Raw genomic sequence first — 23,987 nt, forward strand, 5'->3', positions numbered from 1 at the left:
GGCCCCGACCCGGCCCCGGGGCCCCGCCACCGGGAATGGCGGAACTGCGCGGGCAGCGGGACCGGGACACAACGGGCAGCGAGCGGGGAACCGGCCTCGGGCGGGACGAGCCCCGGGAGAGGCGCCGCGGGGAGCCAGGGCTGGCGGGGCGGCAGGTGAGGGGCGCCGGGGAGGGAAGCAGCGCCCAGACCGCGTGTCCTGACGTACTTTTATTAAATTACTGTTTTAGAGAGCCTTTAAATCTATAGCTACTTAATCTATATACATCTGTACATATATATACATATAATGCGTGTGTGTATATAAAAGTACGACATACTACGTTGCACGTAGTACATATTATATATATAGGTTTATAATTCTAGATTACGCCCTCATTTTCTCTATGGTGATTGATAGATATTAGCAAGTAGGCTTTATAGAATTGCAGTCTTTAGTGTTTAAATGACGTCCATTTAAATAAAGCTGTCTTCCGGTTTTTTAAGCAGCTACAAAACGTATTTTTGAAGTTGGTAATGACTGGTTCATGTTCTTACAAAACGAAATAAATAACTTGGTAAGGGTATTGTGGGCTGCCTCTGCATTTGCATGGGCATAGCAGTCCAGGTGGTAATGCCTCCATTCTGCCTCTTGAAATAGCTTCATGACAGCTGCTGCATTTTGCTAAATATTCATGGCAGCTCTGATAAAGCACATTTTATGCAAAAGCAGCTTCTTACTCATCGGTGCATGGGTTGAGGTTTCAGGCTTACTATAACACACTTTTCTGACAGATCACAGACCACGTGTCAGACAATAAATAAGCTTTCTATAAAGACTTAAAATAGTTCAGCCTATTTGGGACTTTCAGTGTTTTTCCCAATGTGTATTTGGTTCTCAGTGTTCACGGGTGTTTCAGACCAGTGGAGATGCAGATCCTGCTGTGACCTAAAGTTCTGCATTTCATTTTTGCAGCAGTTCCCTGTACTTCTCTTCCAGCAGTGATGATGAATTTGAAATGTGTAAGTAATGACATGTTGGTTTGTGTTATGAAGGAGTATGAAAAGGACACATTTCTGTCTAATTATAGTGAAACATTTTTACACATTACTTTCTTTCATTGCTTGTGCTGCAAAGTAATTCTCTCCTTGCAGGGCAGTCTTGGTGTCTGTGCCACAGGGAGCGTTCTTGAATTGCCTCAAGTCTGACTCTTTTTGCCTTGCATTATATTTTTCTTACTGTCTCAGTTTTGTCTGTTCCCTGTCGCTCACTTGGTTCCTTCTTAGTCTCCAGAGAATAGAAGGCTGCTGCCAGCTTTGAGGAATTGAGAGTTGGAATTATATGTGTTTGTTTTTTGAAAATACTTTAGACCAAATTTTTACTAGTTGCAAACTTGACTTGTCTCTTAACAAGAGACACAGAACCTTGTTCTTAATTCATCTTCTTTTGTTTCAGTTTTAGCTAAATTGAAAACTCCCAAATCTGTTTCTAAAAAGGCAGATACAAGGTGAGTGCTGTCATTAATGAATTTTCTGTGTTCATGTTTTAGTTTTCTCTATCATATTGACTAATCAGAGTACAGTAAAGCAATCTAAAGTTGTATTGATTCCTAGGCCAGTGTAGGAGAGAGTGCAGACAACTGTTACATCTTCAGTCATTTTCAGGGCAAATGTAACATGGGATATTTGGAGGTGCACAGGCTCTTGCCATTCCTATTCATGGATGCAGTTGGTGACATTTGCTGCAAGCAGCTGATAATGTTATATTGGGTGGCTCTTTTTAGATTGCTGTTTTAGTAAGGCAAACTTACTGTCTGTTTTTCTGCTTACTCCTACCTTTATTCCACACAATTTGCCTTTTTTTTTACAGTTTGAAAGACTTCATTGATGATTCAGATGATTTCTTCTTGGATTTGAAAGTGAAAAAGAGCACAACCAAGAGTGGTAAGCAATCATCCATAATAAAAAAAATGAAAATATAAGTTACTGTTCTTTGTGCTTTCCTGTCTTAAGACAAAGGCAGGTCTAAATGCAACTCCCAAAACTTTAAGCTCTTTCTTTTGAATTGCAGCACGGAAAGATCTTCAGACCTCAAAAAAGCTGAACACCCCTGGAAAGAGAAACACTTGCTGCCAAGAATTGCAGTATCCAGATACTTCAAGTGACATTGAAGATTCTGTCTTTGTAGAAAGTCCATGCAATAACCACCAAAAAGACGGAGTGAAAGACTTAAAAGGGAGTCAAAAGTGCATAAATCTTTCACTTCCACAAAATCGGAAAGAGTCAGTTTTCAAAGGCACTCCAGATTTACTTGTTAGAAGGAAAGAAAGAAGCTGTGAAAATACAAAAAATAAATTGCCAACTGTGGCACTAACACAGTGTACAGGGGTGGAGTCAGATAGCTCAGATGACAGTTTTGAATCTTTAATGGAACGGATTCAGAAGCGAAGTCTGCCCCGGAAACCAGTCTTAAGCACCAGCAGAACTGTCTTTGAGCCAAGCACGACAGGTGAGCAGTCCTGAGCTAACTTGCAGTGGTAATTACCTGGTTCTTTCCATTTGTGTGCCATCAACCTCTGAGGTGAAGCCCAGCACCTTGCAAAGGATTTTGGTGCAATCAAAAATTATTCCTTTGAGCATTCAGAAAAGTAATCTTGTGCTATCAAGATGTAAGTTTTTCACTATTGATGGTTTTTATCATTGTAGGCACGTTTTGTTTTTAAAATTATTCTAAAAGCAGATCTGGTGGATCCTTCTGGTGGTTTCTAATGATGCTGTGATTATTTTTTTTAATGTATGCTGTGTAATCCTATGACTTTTCCTGTTGAACTAGAAAACATCAAGCCACCCTGCAAAGATGCACAGCCTGTGAAAGGGGAGGGAGGCAAGACACCAAAGCCAAAATCCATTTCACTTCAAGAAACGCCTTCCATGATAAGGACTTCTGCAAGAATTCCTGGGAATGAATCAGTCAGTTGCTCACAGTCAGCAAAGACAGAGAAAAGGTGAATGTTTCTCCATTGTTCCTGTATCCTAGCACAATTACAGATGGACAGAGATGCTAAGCATTTTGCATAGGATCATGTGATTCCTCTGCTACCTAGAAACTTCTGGTAATTCAGCCTTTGTTAATGGTTGAATAGCTGAAAATCAGAGTTTTCAGTCTCCAGTATGATAGGGAGAATATAAACTGATCTCTGCCAAGGGGAATTGATGGCAAATCTGACAAATACCAAATCTTCCTTGTAAATGTTGTCTCTCTTGCTATTCCTTGTCTTGTACAGCATGTGCTGGCTCTACAGATTGTACAGTAGTTTCACGAATACAAGCCGCACGGATTATAAGCCGCACCCCCGGTGCCTCGACAATGTTGCTGTCTTTGTCAATAGATAAGCCGCACCCCGAATATTAGACGCACTTTCATTCGTCGCGAGAATCCGTGCGCAGCTTTCACAAATTGGCCAATTAGTAACAGGATCGCGGCATAGCGGGCTTTACTGGCTCGGGGCGGGGCCAGGAAGGCTCGGCCCGCTCATGGTTGCCGATGGGGCCGGGTGGCCCAGCTCAGCGCCACGGCTCGGCGGGGCTGGCCGGGTGGTGCTGCCGCCGCCGCCGGGCTCGCTGGCCCCCCTCTCCCGTCAGCACCGCCCCGCTGCCGCGTTCGCTCGCCCGGCTGGCAGGGCTGCCGCTGCCGGGCTCGCCGCCCGCCCCGCTGCCGCTTTCGCTCGCCCTGCGCCGCGCCTCGCGAGCGGCGGCGCTTTCGCGAGCGGCGGCGGCGGCTCGCGGCGGCGCTTTCGCGAGCCGCGAGCGGCGGCGCTTTCCCGAGCGGCGCTTTCGCGAGCGCCGCTTTCGCTCGCCCCGCCGGCAGGGCTGCCGCCGCCGCCACCAGGCTCGCCGGCCGCCCCCTCCCGTCTGCACCACCGCCGCGTTTCCTCGCCCTGGCCGGCACTGCAGGCCCCCGCACCGCTGGGCTCCCCCACGCTGCTGGCCCCGATTCTGCTGGGCTTCCCCCGCTGCCAGGCAGCCCCACCCGCCGGCCTTCCTGCTTCTGCCATGCTCCCCTGCACTGCTCGCCCCAGTTCTCCCGGGCTCCCCCGCCATGCTGGCTCAGGCTCTGCCGCCCTCCCTGCCCCGCCCTGCTGGCTCAGGCTCTGCCGCCCGCCCCCCACACTGCTGGCCCCGCCTCTGCCAGGCTTTCCCACCTCTGCCGGGGCCGGCCGGGCTCCAGCTTGGCTTGGGGCTGCCGCGGGCTCTCACTTCCGTGTTGGCAGCTTTTAGAATTTTGTTAATAGATTAGCCGCCCCGGAATATTAGCCGCACTTCCGGGTTTCCACCAAAATTTTGGTCAAATTGGTGCGGCTTGTATTCGTGAAATTACTGTATATATCCAGCTGCTTACCTCTGAAAAGATCAAAACTGATTCTATTAGTAATTCAAGCCTTTTAAACAAGAGTGTATTGATTTTTCAAAAATCTGTATCCTTATGACTTGGAGAATTCATGTTTCTTTTTCTGTATGTGGATGCAGCTTAGGCTTTTCAAAAGAATGCATTTTTAATTTCTGATAGTTGCCCTTATTATACCTTCTAGCCTTGTACTGGTTCTTTTAATGATTTTATAATGATGTGTACAGTACCAAACTTTTAAATGATATCTTTAAGGGAGAGACTTGGTCAGAATGCTGCAGCATTGAAGTTAGTACACCTGGTGGAGCATCTGCTTTCCCTGAAATAATTCCTGAGTGTTCCTGAGCCATCTTTGTCTGTTTCTGAAAATACACCTTTATTGTGATGATCATGTTAGGGCTGTTGATAAATTTTGGTATAGTTGTGACTTGCTGTCTAATTTTGTGAATTAATGAAGTAACTGCAGGACTGTTGGAACAGCTCTGCCCCTTCATGCCCTCAGAGGGGTAAGAGGACAGTCATGGGCCTCATGAGGGCAAGCTGGTGGAAAGAGCCAGGAGAGGTTTATGCCACTTGAAGCATCCCTGAGGTCTTTATTGACTTTCAAGGGGTCATTATTTTTCCCTGTATTTTTCCATATCTCTGTACTTCAGCAAACTGTTTAATGGCTTTTCTTGCAGGGTCAGGGTATGCTCAGTGCCTGGTTGTTTCTTGCAAGAGCTTTCAAATCCAGCTTCCCACTATGTGAAGTATTTCAAGAAAAATAAAGAGGAGCTGGCCCAGAAGCTCTACAGGCTCTTTAATAGTACCATCTTTGAGCAAAAGGTTGGTTTCCAAACAAGAACTCCATTCTAAAATGCTGGTTAATATGTTGCTCCTTACTTTTTGATGATTGCTCTTTATCCTTTTCAGATTGTAGAAGTTAAGCTTTATAGCAATGGGTTATATTTGAATTAGTTTAAGCAATTTCTTCCAAAGGGGTTGATCACCACCATGGTGCAGCAGTAATGGAAATGCTGCATGTAATCTTTGTTCCTTCCTATTTGATGTTCATATCTGCCTTTCTGGAACAGATTAAAAAGGTGATCCTTCAAATAACAGTTTAGGGTGAATATAAAGTTTACAAGTTGTGTTTCAAATTTAAGATTTAATTTCAGAGAACTGATGTCATGACCTGGGATTGTCATCTGAGATATTGGGGACCTTCCTGTGGTGAGAAATATCCTTGAAAGGAAAGGTGCTGCCCTCAGTAATTCCAATGGGATTTTTCCCAGGAAAGAAAGTGTTTTTTATGCAGAAGACAGAACACTGTTGAGCTGACAGGCTGAGGTCATGGTTTCACATAAAACTGAACTGAACTATTGCTGAAGTAGAATATCTTACTGCCCAGTGCTTCAGCCCTGCACCTTGAGGTACTTGGAGGTCAGATAGAGGAACCAAGGACTTTTGTCTCACTCTGCATTGTGAAACTCCCATTGTTGGTTACAGAAAAGCTGATGGTGGGAATAAGAAGCCAAGGAGGGGGAGATGACATCTTAAGTGTTAAGGGCAGCAACAGAGACATCCTGCACTGGCTTTGCAGTAAATGTAAGGGGAAGCCAGAGGGCCAGAAGGCAAGAGGAGAGGTAGGAGAGGGGAAATTATCTGTACTGTTTTGTTTTTCAGTTACCAGAGGACATGGTAATAATCTGGAATAAGAAAATGAGAAAAACAGCGGGGTATTGTGTAACGGGGCAGAGGGGAGGCCCTGAAGGAAAGCGTTACGCTCGCATTGAACTCTCTGAGAAAGTCTGTGACTCTGCAGGTAGGTCAAAGAAAGGGTGTGTTGATTGTTCTTTGAGGATGTGTTGATTCTTCATTGAGGAATCAAGTTTTAGAGATAAAAACATAAATCTGATGCTTAAGAGATCTGGAACTGAAGCCGGCTTTGAAACTTTATATTATCTTGTATAAATAAATAAATACATGAATGGATTTATCCACATTCCACAGCCCTTCTAAGAGCCTGGGCAAATACACAAAACGTGAGAATAGAGAGTAGTCACACTAACTGCAGTATTTTTTTTTTCATTTTTTGATTTGAAGACCTATAGGCATGGTGTTACTTTAATTCTGTGTTATAATGGCAGTCTAAAATCTGACTTCTTCCATCACAGCAAGACACGTTGTTGGTAATATTTAAAGCTGGAATAAAGACAGGTCAGTGCCAAATTAAGTTCCATTATGTGGTACTGTGACTGTTACTTCTCCCTCATCCCCTCCCAGTATGGGAAAATGAATCATAAAATGGTTTGGATTGAAAGGAATCTTAAAAACCATCTTGTACCAACTCCCTGCAAGTGGGCAGGGACACCTTCCACTAGAACAGGTTTCTCCAAGCCCTGCCCAACCTGGCCTTAAACATTCCAGGAATGGGGCAGTTTTACCAACCAACCAAAAAAACCCAAACAGATGAGGTGTGTGTGGGAGCAATTAGGATGCACAATTGGGGCTGATCACAAAACTGGAAATGCACCATGTAAAACCTTGTCTTGGAGCCTTTTATCTTATCAATACATTGGTAGTTCTAACCTTCAAAATAATACTTGTATCTCAATACAGAATGAGTGTCAGAGGCCTAAAGCAGTGGCCAAAGGTGAGCTTGTTTTTCCCCACACCTGACTGATCTTTGCCTTTGTTTGCTTTACCTCGAGATCGCCTTCGGGACACGCTGATCCACGAGGTTTGCCACGCAGCCACCTGGCTCATCAACGGTATTCGGGATGGACACGGGCGGTTCTGGAGGTTCTATGCCAACAAATCAGCTGTAATTCATCCAGAACTGCCAGTGGTGACACGCTGCCACAGCTATGAAATTAATTACAAATTCACCTACGAGTGTGTTCGGTGCAAAGCTACGTGAGTAACATTTTCATCTTGCATGTGACTGTGTATTAACTTTCTAACTTCTCGGTCTCCTGGGTCTAGCAGTCAGGGTTCTCTGAAATTGTAAAGCAGTTTGGATACTCTGATGTTTTCCAGAGCCCATGGAACCTCAGTATGTGATTCCACATTTGTTTCCAGGTAGTTCCAGTTCTAGTTCACAGGTCAAGACAGGCAGGAATGTCATCTGAGCACCACCCATAAGGTCCTTGGGAAGCAGTAAGAGATATGTATCTAAGCTTTGAAGGAACAAGTACCCATTAAAACTGGGCACAGAATATTTGACAGTGATTAGATACTAGATAAAACTACCAGAGGAAGCTTCCAGCTTTAAGTCCTGATGACTGCTTTAAATTATACCCTCACAGATGTGAGCAGCACTCTGATGGGAAGGATTGACACTTGGATGCAAACTGTAATAATGACACGATTTATGACACGGCTTTTTTTGACCTCAGGATTGTATGTGTGACTCCTAGAAGTACTGGAAGGAAACACTTCACATACCCTGAAGTGTTTATTAGGACTGTGCAATGCAGTAGTTGCTTAGATGCAACAGAGCATTCAGAAGATTTTTTTTTTTTTAGTTGATGTCTTTGAGGAGACATGTCTTGTGGAGGTATTTGGAAATGTAGCACTTCATACTCATAGGCTGAGAGTAGAAGACACAGAGGAAGGAACCAAGCTGAAAAAGCAGTAGAAAAGTTCAGGGTAGAGAATTGTAACTCAGATTTGATTGTACCACTGTGTGATATACTGTTCCCTGTTCTGAAATACTGCCTGAGGAATCTGACCTGAGCAGTAGAGAAAGGGGCCCTTTCCTGTGAGTCCTGTGGAATCCAAGTCTTTGCTTTTGCCTTCCAGGATCGGGCGGCACTCGCGGTCCCTGGACACAGCGCGATTCGTGTGCGCCTTCTGCGGGGAACAGCTGGTCCTCAGGCAGCCCCTGGGCAAGGGGGGCACCCCTGCCAGGACACAGCTCACTCCCTTTGCTAAATATGTGAAGGAAAACTATGGGCTTGCTAAGAGAGAGCAGCACGGGCTGAGTCATGCAGAGGTCATGAGGAAACTCAGTGCTGATTTTGCTTTGAAAACCAAGCTGGAAGATTCCTTTTAGTATCTCAATATACCTCCTTTCTTGGTGCCACTTAAATTTTGTATACAGAGTAGTAAAAGTTCTGAGCAGCGCTTACACATAGCATGTCTTCAGTGACTCCAATGAGTAAGGGATTTACTGTTTAATCTGGGCAGCTGATAGGCTGTAGACTCTGTGTGTGCTGAAGAACTGCTGTGTGTGCTTCTGGCTGGGATTGCCAGAGGCAAGAAAGTCCAGGCCCACCAGCCCAAGTCCTCTGACTCTGAATGACTCCAGAGCAGGAAAAGGGGCATACCTGAGATGGGCTTCACCATGGGTTCAGATATTCTCCCATGTAGAGTTTCCTGAGAGATCCTTGGCTGTTCTTATTACAATTAAGTGGTAGGTAGATGGTTCCTTAAATCCATTAACAGAATATATCAGTGTCTCCAAAGCCTTTTAGCCCTCAGTAAGATTGAAGCTCTTTGATTAAATTTTAATGTAGTGCACCTCTATCGTTGAGATTTCAAAGAAACTAAAATACATGCAGATGGTCAGATTGGGGAAAGCAGATTCACTTTCACATGGCTTAAGTCTTTCATGTAAAATGCAACTGAATCGGTGTTACAGTATTTGTGTCTTCTGAAAGCAAATTACTCAGGGGCTTAATAATTTTGATAATCAATAAATGTCAGTTTGATACAAACTCTTGCAATGAACCAGGCTGCTTTGTTTCAGTTTCATCATGGCTCTGTACAGAACCCTGGTACCAGCCCAGCTCTCCTGGCTGTGGATCAGCACAGTCATTAACATTTTTTGGTCACTGGGATTACAATCCAAGGATGCCCATTACAGGAGACTCAGGGGTGCTGGGTCATCTCTCAGGAGCCCTCATCAACCCTGGGGCACTGAGGCACCACCCTCCCTTCCCCAGGAACAATGAAGGTAAGGAGCACTGGAACTAGAAACCAATAGCAAAAGCAACACGACAAAACCACTGACTGTTCAAAAATTGATTAACTAGTATTCACAGCACTTCTAAGGGAAAAGAAAATAGTAGTGAGCGATCTACTTCAAGGAAGTTCTACTCTTAGGAAAGACTGAAAAGTCAAGTCTGACAAAGCAATGGGGTTATGGGGCTTCCACATCTGACAGCACTTTACAGCTGCTAATCAATACTGGCTGGCACTGGCAAGGAGTGCCTCCTCCTCAGCTCTGTCACTGTCATTGTTCCATCCTTTGCTCACATGAGACAGAGTCACAAGAACACAGATGAGGATGTACATGATGGGGGATGCTGTGAAATGCAATAGCAAGAACATTTAAAGGGATGAATTTGACAACAGCTATTTTGTTCCAGTCTTAACTGGAGAAATTTCTTAAGTTCAGCATGGAAGAATGTCAGACTTGTATATCTATGAGTTCTCTGCCCAGCATCTTAACCCTTCTTCCCTCAGGGAAGGAACCACAGTCCTCTCACTGAGCCAGCAGAAACGGGTCATTTTCTAGAGAACCTCAGTGCTGGGCACACACCAGCACTGCATGGAGTAAGAGAACACAGACTGACCAAAAAATGCAGGCACTGGCACTTTGTAGCATTAATTTCATTTTTACTCCCAACAGCTCTAGCTTTGGAATTCTTTATTTGGTTTGACATATGCTGAACACAGATCCTATGTCAAAGATCTTCCAGGTCTGTTCCCAGGCTTCCCTCCCACCTCTTACCTGCCTGGCTGAATGACCAGTGATCCAAAACATTACTGGATATAAGATCATGGTCAAATATAGCTACTAAGAAAAGGCAGAAGTTGGCAGCATCAGGTATGACAGCAGGGGCACACCCCTCTAACCCTCATGTTCCAGGCTCCTGGAATATATGTAAAACAGTAGGACTTCTGTCAAAATATAGAGGGAGAAACAACAGGTTCCCTAGGTGTGTGCTCTCCAGAACAGGAGTCTTCAGGTGCTGCCAGCCCCACCACTGAGCCAGAAGTGCAGCAACTAGAGACACAGCACTGCTGTGCACCAAGCTGGGGCAGGTAAAGTCCTGATCCTGGAGCTGTGCTCTTCGCTGCAAGATAAGAGGCACAGCCAGTACCTTCACTGAGGCAACACAGGGCCACCCTTCAGCCTGGAGTAGTTCTTGAAGATTTTTTCATGTCACTTTCCTGAAGGGTCTGCATTTCCTCCTCACTCTAAAGCAGCAAGTTCCTCCAGCAGCTGCTCCTTCTCCTGCTGCAGCTCCTGCACACGCTGTTTGTTCTGCTCCAGTCTGTCCTCCAGCCACTGCAGCAGGGGCCCACTGATGGCAGACATTTGGCTGCAGAGGTTCTTTGTGAACACTGCAAAAAGCAACACTACATCATGCCAGGGCAACACACAAAAGACTCAGTGTGCTACACCACCCCCAAAGCCAACAAGATACCAAGGAAACCTTCCAGCATCTTGGCCATGGCAACCACACATCTGCACAGGAAGGTGAGAACCAGCAGCTTGTAACAGGGAAACACCATTTCAGTGTGATCAAGGCAGGGATGACAGACCTGTGATGAAAATCTGCACACAGCTAATCACTGATGCTAATTAATTTCTAAGTTTAGAACCATCACAGAATGCCTCATTTCCTAAATATATGAGAATGGACAATGGGGTAATAAATGTGGAACAAAAGTGGGATTAGGAATCACCCATCACAGTGGCAAAAGGAAAGATGTCACACCTATGAAGTACCAGGAGATAGAAATGTGCCTACAGCTCAGCCAGAAACTACTTTAACACTCAATAAATCCCAAATCCCCTTTCCTGTTCCAACAGAAAAAAATAACCTAAACAAACCAAGCCCCAAAACCTTTTGTAATTTAAACCAATTCTCCAAAGCCTGAAGGCTATAACATTCATGAACCCCAGGATTAGGGTGTTTTACGGCCTCTGGAGTTTTTATTTTAAGTTCCTAGTTACCATTCTGTTCCTATGGAACAGGATTTCACTGTTTTGATTCTGGGATCAGGACCCTTGATTGTCACATGCAAGAGAGGAATCCTTACCTGAGCCATTATGGATCTTGGTTACAGAGTCGAGATGGGTGAGGCTAAGGGAAGGAAAAGAAAGCAGGTTAGAGCCAAGACAGCAGGAAATGTGTATTAAACCCAGGCTGTAAACCACCTGCCCATGGTCACTGACCAAACCACAGGTATACCTAAACCTTTTCAGCTGCTGAAGCCCTGCACATTCACAAGGATAACAACCCCTGATCACAAAACCCCAACATTCTGCTGCTAACCCTGGGCTCAGTTCTACAGACTCCAGTAAGTTCTACAGAGGCACAGGAGCTGCTAATCATTCGTAGTTTCTACATCTTTGCTAAGGCTTTGGTAGTCTAAATGCAGCAACAGTAGAGCATGTCAGCAAAGACAGCCTTGGAGAGGGGCAGAGGCCTAGGGCTGTTACCTGTGAATTCTCCTGTAGGCATCCTGCTCTTCTTGGCAAAGGATTTTGGGCAGCTCCACAGCTGATTCCAGACACACTTTCCCAATGGTTTCATGGGGGACAACATGAATGGGAATTTCAATCCTTTCATATCTAGAAGGGTATGAGATATAATTAAAAGCAGAGAACAAAAAATTACTTCTGCAACCTTACAAGTCTGTCCAAGGCTTGGCAGTGCTGCACATCCACACATGCCTGAGCTGACAGGCAAAGGGAAGCATTTTATCTCCACATACTTGTCTTAAATTTTAATTGTAAGGTGCAAACCTGAGGGCTCGACCTCTAGAGCTGGAAGCAAAAAGGTGGTGCTGCTACACAACGAATTGCAGCACAAATCCCTACCCTGACCTCAGTAAATCTTAAAAGACTAAACTATCTAGGCTAAATGAATCACTCCTAATCTTTAAATTCTCTTCCAGCAGCCTGCATGAGCAGAAGTCAGGAGACCCTGTGCAGGCATCTCTGTACATTTGCTCCTCTTATTAGAGACAAAACAAAATACAATCAGACATAATATTCTGCTGTACTCACTCTGAGCTCTTCTGGGCCTGAATAGACTGGAAACAGGTATAGAGAATTCTGCCTGTCTAAGAGAGACAGCAGAAAGTCAGATTCCAAAGGCAAAAGACATCTAAAACCACACATTCCTTTAGGAAGCTTTCAATAGAATGCCACATGTTTTGCTGTGATTTGCTTGCTGGAGGTGCTTAAAGCACACATTGATAAACCCTTTAATGATGAAAAAACTCTTAGGCAGCAGCTGCCTAGACAGCCTAGACCTGAGTGTCAGCTTATCTCACACAACAGGCACATCTCCTGGAGAGGCAGGGAGAGGAGCAGAGCTGTGTGTGCTGGACTGGGGGAAGAGCCCTGGCCCATTTCAGAGCACACTCTGCAGCTGCTGCAGCCCCCATGGGCAGCCAGGCTGTGGGACAGCACAGAGCAACTCTCACTTGCTCTCCTGCCCTTGAATCACAATCCAAACCATTCCCACTGTTCTTTCCATGTGCTCCCAGCACAGCTCTGCCCTCCCTGCAGGCTGCACCAAGGGCCTCAGCTCTGCCCTCATGTTTCTCACAAGCCCCTGGAGGGTTTGTTGCCACTTTTAACTTGCCTACCTTGGTGTTCTTGTCCTCAATGAAGCAGGAAAAAATCAGCCCTACAAACCCTTGGTCCATCATTTGATACATGGCCTGTGTGCGGACATCTGCAGGGACAGAAATGAGAGTCAGAGCTGCCCTGCTCACCTGCAGGACTGGGAAATGATCTGCCACCTGCTGAAGGGTGATCTGGAATTTGGTAACAAGTGTCACAAACTTTATGTTTACATCCTCACTCTGCATGAATTGAGTTTCAATAAAGAACCTGATCCAATTTATAATGTAATTAAATAGCAAACCTTAAAAATAGAAGATGAGCTCACAAAACTAGGAAATTATCTCACAGCCAGCCTTGGTGCCATAGGTCACCATAAAGTCCAACACATACAAGATACTCATGTAATTCTTTTATGAAAGTTTTCAGCTCTGCATTAACTCACAGATGTCAGAAATCATCACAACAGGCCTAGGATCCAAATAGCTTTTTTTGCTATTCCCCACACCCAAAGTCTGGTTTTTTCCATCTGGAAGAACAGCAGTACCAGCAGTAGCTGATCTGTGACTCCTGGGTCACATCTGAGTCCTTGAAGAGGACACACAGGAATGGGGCTACACTGGCAGGGGCTCCTGAAACCCACCCAGACAATCTGGTCCTATCAGGGAATGTCTCAGACTCACAACTGTTGGAATGTGCAGCTCTGGAGCTCCAGTGACTGAGTCCCAGGATCCCCCAGAGCCCAGCCCAGGACTGCTCTTACCGACGTGTGACGGCCACACAGTGATGTGGGGGTGGGAGTGGTACCAGCCCACCACCCTCATGGGACGTCCTGTCATCTCAGCCAACCTGTGTGGGGGTCAAGGAGCTTTTGGAACCAACAGACAAAGGGAAGAGCTGTATGTACAAGGGAAAACAGCAGTTTTAAAGGGGTTTCCTATGAGTCAACAGAATTCCAGATCCCTTTGGAGGAGTGATAAGAAATAGTGCAGGGAGCTGATGGGAGCCTCTTCCCCAGCACCATCAGGAGTCTGCTGCAGAAGCAAATTGGATTTTGTTTGCATATAGCAACAAACAACATTTCAGCAGCTGTCCAAACCAGCATCCCCAAGTGTGTGTAAAGAAGAGGCTCCCCAGTGCAGCACCTGGAGCCTTGCTGACCTTTCACCTTCCAGGCAGCCTGCCTGCTGAACTGCCACCCCCCTCCACAAACACACCACAATTTTACCTGTGACCGAATATAAAACAATTACAAAAATTTATAACAGAATTCTTCTGCAAGTGCTGGAACCAATGAAGACTCCAGGGAAAGGCAACTGCCAGCACAGCCCTCCCAGCTAAGGAGCTGCAGGAAGGAGGAGCTGATGGCTTCAAGCCAACTACAGGCCTAAAATACAGCCCATGAAAAGAGCTCTGAGGTAAAGCACTTCACTGGCGAGCCTGCTCTCTGCTGAAGGATATCTCTGCTTCAGTGGAAGCAGCTGAAAGCTGCTCTGGCGAGATCTCCACACGGTCTTTCCTCTTGTCAGATCGGCGGAGGATTATCACAGAATGGATGTGGACGATCCGGCTGGTGTCAACCTAACGACACAGAAGGGAAATCAGTCATTCCTCTGCTAGAGAAACAACAAGCAGGGCACGGCCGGCTGCTCTGAGCATCACAGGCACAGCTGCCCACCGGAACACGCCGGGGTATGAGGATGGGAACCTTTCTTGACTCTGAGCTTTGACTCTCCCAGGAGGTGACCTACTCGCTGGCGGCTGCCAGGGCCGCAGACGAGAGGGGTGCCGGGGTCGCTCCGTGCGCGATGCCGGCGGTCACAGCCCGCGCCCCGCCGTGCCACGGCCCCGCGCAGGCCACAACCCGCATAGGCAGCGCCGCCACCCGCCCCTCCCCGGGGCCGCCCCTCTGCAGGCGGTACCTCTCCGATGCAGAGCCCCATGACCTCCTCCTTCTCGGTGCTCAGCGCGTGGTTCAGGCACACCAGGAACGCATCCGCCTCCAGGTGCACCGCCTGCACCGCCATCTTGCCCTCCGCGGCCCCTGCCCCTCGCCCCGCCCCCTCGGCTGACGGACCAATAGCAGCGGCACTCGCGGGCCCTGCCGGCCAATCGGCGCGGCCTCCGCCGAGGCGAGCGGTGCGGCGCGGCGGAAGGGCCGTGCCGCCCACGGGAGCGGCAGCGCCGGGGTTCCGCCCGGGTTCTGCGCGGCGGCCGATGCCAGCGGCGGGCCGGCGGGGGGTGGCAGGGCCGGGCCTGAACGGGACGGCCCGGCCCGATCTGGTTTAACCCGACTCGACTCGGCCCGGGGCCCGGCCTCCGGGGCCCGCGGGCAGGCGCGGGGAGGCGGCGGGTCCGGGGGGCGGGGGACGGCTTTGCGCGGCGCACGCTGCGCGGCGGTCACGGCGCGGGTGCAGGTAGGTCATGGCGGGCCCGGCCCGCGGGGCCCGCCCGCCCGCGGCCGCCTCACGCCCGGGGCCGCCTCACGCCCGGGGCCGCCCGCCCAGCCCCGCTGCCCCGGCCCGGGGGACACGCGGTGGCTGTGCCCTCCTCCCGCCCGCCCGCCCCGCCATGGCCGATCCGGGCCCACGCCTGCACCACACCCCCTTCCCTCCGGCCCTTCCTGCCTGGCTCGGCCGCACTGCTCCCCGCTCCCGCTCCTCGGCCCGGCTCTTGCATCCCTTCCCTCGCCCTCCCTGCCTCTCTGCGTGGCTCCCCTCGCATTATGTCCATCTTTTTGTCTCCCTGTTTTTTTAGATCCCACCAAAGCTCGGCCCGCCCTCCCCACGCTGCTGGACTGCCCGGCTGGTCGGTGAGCATCTGCTACCCCTCAGTAGGTCGGGCAGAGCGGAGCGTGGAGTCAGAGGGGCTTGCTCCAGGGAGAGTAGAGCCCAACCCCCCAAGAAGAAGCTTTAGAGTGTCTTCACATGCCCTTCAGTCACCAGATCCCCAAGGTGTTGCCAGAGCCGGGCTGGGTTTTTCAGGAAGGCTCAGCACCCTGGTAGCCCTGAGGTGTGCAGCCAGCTGCCAAGCCCCAACACGCCAGGCTGGCCAGCCCTGCTCTGGGGGCTGTAACTGTGTCAGCACAGCACTGTGAGCTTTTCCTTGGTGCCTAAATGGCAGCTGAACTCCCAGTTGCTTTGTAGAACAGAAGGTGATAAAAGGGGGAGTTTGTTCAGTACACTGATCTCCAGTTCTGGGCTGGTCCAAGCAGCCTCTGGAGCAATTTCAGTCACTGTTTCCATAAAATATTTTAATGTACCCAACTTAAAACCAAATAAATTGTTGTCACTACAAGCTGCATTCCTCCTCCTGGCCATTTTGATATTTATCCATATGTTATATGGCTGAGATATCCATCCAGATCCCAGAACAGTGTTAAACTTCTAAGATTGATGCTAGGATGGACAGAACATCTACCAGTATTATTCCTGTCTGTGGGGATTGGTATTTGAATCTCCCCAAAACAACGCTTTGAACAGCTCCGCCTTCTACAGCTATGTTGATGGGAATGTTAAAGTCTCAAAAGATGATGCTGCAATCTTGCAAATTTAAGCTGTTGGGGTTTTTTTGGTTGTGGTGGGGGTTTTGATAGGTCATGAAACAAGCAGTGTAAGAACCTGGATTTAACCTAGTTTAAAATATAAGTAAGCTCTCTTCTCCTTCCACCCATGTCTTCCTTCAGGCTTTGTTTTTGCTTTCTGATCAAACCTGCAGAAATAGACACTGTGTACATTTTCAGGTGCACTGTCTTGAGTGTGTGCTTGTGGAATCTCCAGTTTCTTTGGTGTGTTTGAGTGCTGCAGACAGACCTGTCCCACCTCAAACCCAATCGACGGTTTTGCCTGACCTCAGGGTTTTCCATGTGGCACTACCTGGGCACCTGCACAGGCTAGACTGAGCCTTTCATCTTTGTAGTTCTGGGGAAGCTTGGGGCAAATCAGTGGGGCAAAGGGTGAAAATACACATTAATCTCTGCCCATTCTGCACAGTGTCCTCTGCACGAGACCTTGTTCTGTTGTCCTGGATCTGTCATCGCTGCCATCTCCACTCACCATGAACACAAATGTGCATTTTGTGCTTTAGTCCTCCTGCCTGAGGTTCAGCCAGGCTGAACCAGATCAGTATTTGGATAGGAGACCTTCCAGGAGAGTTTACTTACAGTAGGAAACACAGTTCACTTACTGAGACATATTTTTCCATTCCTGGAGCCAGTCTTGAGCCTTTTGGTTCTGGGGATGATGACCCATAGAAATTCCAGCTTTGAATGGAATAAAAGCAAGTTCTTGGACATTTATGATCATGATGGAACTTTTTGCAGTTTACTGCAGAGTAGGAGAGTATCCTGGCCGAATTCCACCTGGGGTGATTACATTCAGCTGACTGCAAATGATCACTGGCAATTGCATTTCACTGTTGGGCAGAGTTCTATACAGAAGTTTAAATTTCTAATGTGGCTTAGGGTAAAGCAGAAAGGAAAAGAATGGCAGAAGTGTCCCTTTAACCCTAATTTCTGAAGGCCTTGTGAGGCTTGTCAGACGTCTGTCACATTCCTCTAAATGCCAGTGATCCAGCTGGTGGGGCATTCCTTGGAATGCCTGTCAGAACAGTGGGTGCTTTGTGTAGGGCACATACACATCCCCACACGTCAAGCAGGGAAACAAACAGAATGGGTGAAAAAAAGAAGTAATAAAAGAACACTCAAAGTTTTCTTTGTGATGGTGTTGTTCAGGCTGATCCGTGGTTGGTGTTTTGTTCTCAAAAAGGCTGAGTGCTCCTTTGGCTCAAAAAGATAGAGAAACACTGATATAAGATATGGAAGGCATCATGGAAGAGTATTTTCTGTTATATTTGCACCCCAATGTATAACAGTTTATTTTTTTTCTCTCCCTGACTTTCCCTCCTTTATTTTGTACCCAGATTTTCTTGGTCCTGTTTGAAATATGCCTTATAACCTTGCAAGTTTTCAGAAGACCACTGTGTTTCACTGGGATAAGGAATATTGCATCTGCTTCATAGCAGGAGGATGTTGTATGTGTTACAGCTTAACTTTGTTCTACTTTACACCTAGATAAAGGATGAAGACTGTCTGTACCATTTTGATTACCTCTTCTAGGGTTCAAAGAGAATCATTTCCCCTGACCTCCATTTGCTAATGGCTCAGCTTGATCTAACTGGCACACAGATAAACGTGCTGTTAAACAAAAGTTACAGTAGCAGGAAGCACCTCAATGCCCCAAGCTCCTCTGTCCGCGTTGATGGCTCTCTGTGACCAGCCAAAAGCCGAGCAACGCAGTCCTGAATGCTGCTCCTGAGGAGTTTGGGTGTGAATGGACAGTGCTGCCAGCCCTGAGAGATGAGACAAAGGACCCCACACCCCGACAGCTCTGCGAGCGCCAAAGATGAGAGTCCTGCACGCCGAGGCCCGTGCTTTGTCTCCAGAGTGATCTTCGTTCCTGTTAGACTCACCTCACTGCTGGTCACGAGTTTTGCTTTTGGGATTTAGACCACCTCACTTTTACCCCCTGTTTTACACAAAGACTGTTAATAGGACTGTTAGTGGAATGAGCAAAGCCAATACTCACAGGGTTTAACTTTGTACCAGTAGCACCTTTTGCCCCAGAATGCCTTACCAACGCCACCTAGCTCGCGTGTCCCAGTGTACGACGTGGCCTGACGTTTCCGCTGGCTCAGGCACCACCTCAGCCTCCCGAGCTGACTTTTAGGGACGTTTCCACACGTAGCATCTCATCCGAGGAGTCAGACACCGCCTGGGGGCCCGGGAGCTCTCCGTGAATGTGCTCAGAGCTAAAGACAGCACGTGTGCAGCCTGCGGGCCGATGCCGTCCAGCTGAGCTGCGGAGGGATGGCACAGGGAGGGGAGGCTGGCGCTCCTCCCGTGCGGCTCTGGGTGCGGCGCGTGGGGGTTTACTGCGATGAGCACCGCAAAACCTGGCTCGTGGCTGCAGAAGAGGCAAGTGTGTGCTTTGAGCTTCCCCGTGGTTGTAGCATTGCTGTTTCAGGTGCCTCTGCCAGTAACTGCGTGCTCTGTTTGTTACTTTCCCCCAGGAGGAAGGTATGCTGAGGGCTCGGATCCAAAGAGTTCAGGTTCCCCTGGGTGAGGCGCTGCGACCCAGCCAGCTCCCCCCATCCCGGCTGCCTCACATGTGGCAGCTGTCCCAGGGTGAGCAGTACAGGGATAGTAACTCTCGCGTTTGGGAGATAGAGCACCATCTCATGGTAAGGATGGTGGCAACAATAGACCATAGTCATGCCTGTTTGTGAAGTCGTTTGAGATCCTTGAGGGACGGCAAAGGACTGTTATTTTGTTGAAGTCCATTAGCTCAACCACAGTAACTGTAGACGTATTGAACTTTTCCTTGTCACTTACAGCTTGGTGGTGTTGAAGAACTGCTGCTTAAACTCGTGCCTGGGGATTAATCTGGTATGTGCAGACATTACCCCTGCTTTGTACTGTGCACTGTTTGCTCCCAGTCTTTCTTTAATATCAATTTTTGTCTTTCAGGAGCAGTTGCTCTAGGAAGATGCCATTGTCTGTTTTGTACAATAAAAGGTTCTCTCTCCACTGAAATGCAGCCACCTTTGAGGTGGAAGCAATTAAACAACACACAGCAACATCACACAAGAGTTTTAGGACAGGCAGTGAAGAGGATTATTGTGACCAAGTGAAACATCAGGGGGAGTTCTAGGTAGGCAGAATGTAATTGCCCCAAGTGGAATTTGGCCAGGATACTGCAAATAATGCCCTAGTCATACTGGAAACAGCTGTGAGCTGGTGACTTGTCAGAAAGGCAGCAGCTCCCAGCTCTGAGCAGAGGCTGAACTGTGGCTCAGAGGGTTCAGTCTCACCACCACTTTCAGTGACACTGGTGCTTTCCTTAGAGGTCTCCCATTCAACTACTGGTACCACCAGCTTTTGCTTGGCTTTTGGTCTTACACTGACAGTTACAGGTGTCACAGCTGCAGAAAAATCAACTTGAGTGTCTGAAATCCTTTTCTGTTGGATTTGAACAAGATGGAGCTGGCCTCCAATCTGGTTGAGGGGTTTTTTGGACAGGGGGAGATGATTTCCAAGAGGCTTTCTTCTGAAACAAAATGAAAAAAAGCCCTTCTTGTTGGCTTTATGGCATGTACACAACTGAGTTGTTTGGTTGATTGTTTTTTTAAAATGCCTTCTCCAGCTGCAGTTCCATGACTTGCCACCAAATCCTTGATTGTGTAAAGCTCACAGAGGTGGATTTCACATAAATATGTGTCTCAGTATAAGGTCTAGAGATAGAAAACTCTTAAAATTTAGTCAGCCGTATTAACTTGAATATTTTCTGGAATCTTTGTACATCCAAGTGGAAAAGGACACATTTTAACTAGAGAAAAGAAATAGGCTTTTAAACTTAGTGACATAAAACTTCCCCTATTCATTGTCCTCATCATCATCTTTTAGCCAGACACAGATTGTTCTTGTGTATGTTGGCAGGCACCTGCAAGCAGCAGATGTTTCCTGAATGATGACAGTGAGGGAAATTGGGAGCTCCTGAAAGATGTGGCTGTAGGACTTTGTCTTTTCCCCCACCCCCTGAAAAGAACTTTGACCTAGATAACATTTTTCTGTCCTTTTAGTTCCTGAACATGTCCCGGAAGGATCCCTGCCAGAAACAAGCCTGTGAAATACAGAAATGCTTGCAAGGTACCAAGTGTCATTTTGTCTTTGATGTCTTGATTTTTGGTGGAACTTAGTTCTTTTAACTTAACCTTGTTGTCCTTTCACCTTGAGAAGGAATGATGCACATTAGCATAGCCTGGTTGCAAAATGAACAAAATTATAATGTCTGATTTTAATAGAATTGCTTTGCGCTTAATTGTAAATAATGAGACATCGTTAGTGTAAAGCAGAGCATTAGTAACAGTAATATGCTTGTAGTGTTCTCCATGCTGGCAGTGAGATCCCAGGTGTATTTTTGGGACTCAGCTGTGGGCAGGGAGACGTAATAATAAGCTCTGTTACAGTGGGGTTTGTGAGGAGGTAGGTGGATTGCATGAGAAGACTGCAGAGCTGCTCCGGAGGTGTTTCAAGAGCAGGTGAGACAGAAATCTGTCAGGAGCAGGTTAGGTGGTCTGTCCTTAAGGTATGAGATGGTCTTCATGTCCTCAGCATTTGTCTAGAGACTGACTACCTTTTACTGTCCTCATGGTTTGGAGCATTCTCCCTCAAAGGACTACTTTCTCTCCCTGTATTACTGCGCTTTAAGCTGGTAGTGTGACAATGTTGTTTTTATAACATTTATAACATTTTATAACATTTGTGGAAGTTATCCCACGTGTTCTGCCTGTGTAGGTTTGTGTACAGTGTTGATCTGCATGGTTAAGTGTTGGCAGAGAGGCTCTTTGCTGCATGTACACTTCACTCACTGCTGCTTGAGCTGCCATTTTGGAGTGCTGCTGGAGTGCTGGTGCTGTGGAGTTGTCTGATGTGCACAGATGAAGCAGCTGAGTTGACAGAAAGCAAAGCAGTTTTCCTCTGTAAAAACTAAAATACAGAGCCTTAACTGAGGAATGCACAGTCACTGCACCAGTGTGTGACACAGAAGGGTGGGAGTGGGACCTTTGAGAAATTCTGACTTCTCTAAAGTCATTGTTGCAAAAGATCTTGCTGCTTCCTCTGTGAGACTGAATGCCTGCTGTAAATCTCTTTTGTGCTTTCCTATCTGCGTGTGACAGATTCTTGACAGGTAACGGTGTGCCTGTACACAGCTACAGTTTTAGAAACAAAGCTGCAAAGGCAGAGAGACAGTTAGGAAAGCTTTGGAACAACTCAAAACACTCTGCAGGTTATGGCAGAGAGAGATCAGCTCTCCTCTCCAAGGGCCTGCCATGCCTCCTGGGCTGCCGGCTTGCAGACATCACAAGTTTTTTCTCGGGGGTGATCTCTGTCTTTGTATTACAGCTCACTCACCAACCCAGTCAGGGAATTCATAGCCCAGTGATCACAGCAGTTGGTTTGCTCATTAACCAGGTGTTGGCTGCTGCTTTCTGGGCTCTCCATGAGTGTTCTGTGTCTCACGTTATGCTGCTCTTGCTTCTTTTAATCTTTTAAAAGTCACTGTGGATGTGAGTACAGCTGTATAGTGGTTGCAGAGCTTATCCAAGGCAGAGCAGGTGGCTCTGGATGCCCTGCATTTGTGGGCAGACAGGCAGGTGGTTCTTAAAGCAGACAGTCTCTTCCTGCAGGGCTCCTCTCTGAGAGCTTTGGTCACAGCTTTAGATAGCTGGAACTAAAGAGAGGTTTTTGTGAGCAAGAAAATGATGGAATGCTTGTAAGCAGCTGCAGAGCTGGGCTAGGTGTGCTTCCTCAGGGAACAAACCCTGTTCCTCTCTGCAGCCCTGGTGTCTCCTCCTTATTTTCCAGAGAACAACTACCTGGAGTCCAAGTGTGAAGCTGTGCTTCAGGAGATGCGGAAATGCTGCGCTCGGTACCCCAAGGGCAGATCCATCTGTTGTTCAGGGTTTGAGAGAGAAGAAAGGGAGAGAGAAAAGGTTAAGTTGACTGCAGAAGGAATTTCCCCACCACCACCTCAGTAACACAATGCAGCTCCAGCAGGTGCTGGAGCATGGACTCACTTGAAGAGCTCGTGTGTGTTTTTTCAAGCCTTCTTTAGACTTTCAGAAAAGCCAGACTGTCCTGGAACACACCGTTCTACACACCAAAAAGCATTACACAGTACCAATATATGGCCTGGTTAACAAACTTTATTTTCTGTACGAAAACATAATCTATGTTGCCTCTGCATCACACCTGTGAAATGTCAACTTGATGTTTTTAGGATGCTTACCTTACTCTAATCCATCCTTGCTCTAAAAATGGAGAATGGGAACCGAGTTATTCTGGCTTCTGGAGTGAGAGGTACAGGAAATGAGCTCAGAAGAGTGAGTTTAAACATGAAACAAACCCATCTTGACACAACAAAGGTATTGCTGCCACCATGCAGTAGTTCAAGACAACATTTGCCTGTCCAGTGGTTCAGGCTCAAGAATGGGAATCAGGTCTGGTGATTGTTCCTAAGTGTTGTATAGATCATGAGTGACTACAAGTCACTTTGCCTAAGTGCCTCACTTTTCCACTGGACAGAATTGTTTCTTTTATATTTGAATTGCCTACACGCTGCTATTTGCATGATAAAGATGTTACAGGAGTATTATTTCAGGGATTGCTACAGGGATAGGATATTTTTTTAAAAAAGCAATATTCATTTGAAAGATTTGACTGTTGATACAAAATTTATAAATTTATGTCTAATTGAACACCTTTAAGCAATATGCTTTGAATCTAAATCTAGTTAAAACTGCTGATACCCAAAGGCCTGTCACAGAGCCCTGGGCTAGATCCAAGAACTGACTTAGGTGCTGCTTACTGAACAAGCAGTTGTAGGCAGTTATTTTCCACACAGCATTCCAGACTCACTCCCAAGCCAGTTATGTCTGGACCCCAGGAGAGATGGCTTTCCAGAAGCTCTCGGCCATGCAGCAGAATTTCCTGTGACCTGTAGGAAGAGCTCATAGACAGGTTCCTGCACCACTCTTCAGAGCTGCCTGTCTCGCTATCCCCTGTAGCAGGAGTCCAGGCACCCAAATATCAGTCTCCCAACCCACTAGCCCTAACTCTGTATTAGATCTAGCCGTAAAGGACTTTTGTGCTGTGATCAAGTAAAACTTACTTATGAAATAGAGCTTCTATAAACCACTGAGGTCTAGGCACAATAGTTGTGTGTATTGAAGCCTAGAAGAGCAAACCATCTGTATTCACTGCTCTGAAATACCATGGTACAAAATAAACGACTGGAACAAATTGTGGTCTCTCGTTGTTTGCTGAGCTGCAAGCCAGGCGGCTTGGCTGCCATTCCCAGCCCAGGGCCATGTGTGGTCATATTTAAATAGAAGCTGCTTGATATTTTTATAACTGGGGCTGAAGATCAGAATAATTTAGGGCTTGTCTTCCCCTCCCAATGCCCTC

General features: G+C 47.2%; 3 protein-coding genes across 8 annotated transcripts; 2 read left to right on the plus strand and 1 right to left on the minus strand.

The window, feature by feature from the left end:
• Positions 1–9: 9 nt before the first annotated feature.
• On the plus strand, positions 10–9,099 carry GCNA (germ cell nuclear acidic peptidase). The gene is made up of 10 exons (XM_033072446.1): positions 10–155; positions 955–1,001; positions 1,435–1,486; positions 1,849–1,922; positions 2,050–2,487; positions 2,812–2,983; positions 5,064–5,208; positions 6,049–6,187; positions 7,077–7,281; positions 8,170–9,099. The coding sequence occupies exons 2-10, from the start codon at positions 998–1,000 to the stop codon at positions 8,420–8,422; spliced, it is 1,482 nt and encodes a 493-aa protein (XP_032928337.1). The 5' UTR covers positions 10–155; positions 955–997; the 3' UTR covers positions 8,423–9,099.
• Positions 9,100–10,004: 905 nt separating this feature from the next.
• On the minus strand, positions 10,005–15,015 carry BRCC3 (BRCA1/BRCA2-containing complex subunit 3). Its single transcript, XM_033072447.2, has 8 exons — positions 14,884–15,015; positions 14,423–14,542; positions 13,725–13,812; positions 12,985–13,073; positions 12,398–12,453; positions 11,828–11,959; positions 11,425–11,468; positions 10,005–10,722 (listed from the first exon to the last, which is right to left on the minus strand). The coding sequence occupies exons 1-8, from the start codon at positions 14,986–14,988 to the stop codon at positions 10,571–10,573; spliced, it is 786 nt and encodes a 261-aa protein (XP_032928338.1). The 5' UTR covers positions 14,989–15,015; the 3' UTR covers positions 10,005–10,570.
• A 316-nt stretch (positions 15,016–15,331) lies between these two features.
• On the plus strand, positions 15,332–23,823 carry CMC4 (C-X9-C motif containing 4). Of its 6 annotated transcripts, XM_042779719.1 has the most exons (5): positions 18,909–18,935; positions 19,031–19,037; positions 19,355–19,406; positions 20,600–20,666; positions 22,386–23,823. In XM_042779719.1, the coding sequence occupies exons 4-5, from the start codon at positions 20,609–20,611 to the stop codon at positions 22,556–22,558; spliced, it is 231 nt and encodes a 76-aa protein (XP_042635653.1). In that variant the 5' UTR covers positions 18,909–18,935; positions 19,031–19,037; positions 19,355–19,406; positions 20,600–20,608; the 3' UTR covers positions 22,559–23,823. The 6 variants fall into 6 exon arrangements, with proteins under 6 accessions (XP_032928310.1, XP_032928311.1, XP_032928309.1 ...); XM_033072419.1 differs by lacking the exons at positions 18,909–18,935; positions 19,031–19,037; positions 19,355–19,406 and adding exons at positions 15,332–15,378; positions 15,719–15,773; XM_042779717.1 differs by having other exon boundaries at positions 18,810–19,037.
• The last annotated feature ends 164 nt before the right edge of the window (positions 23,824–23,987 follow it).

The sequence above is a fragment of the Catharus ustulatus genome, chromosome 14 (genome assembly GCF_009819885.2).
Source record: "Catharus ustulatus isolate bCatUst1 chromosome 14, bCatUst1.pri.v2, whole genome shotgun sequence".
Classification (NCBI taxonomy): Eukaryota; Metazoa; Chordata; class Aves; order Passeriformes; family Turdidae; genus Catharus; species Catharus ustulatus.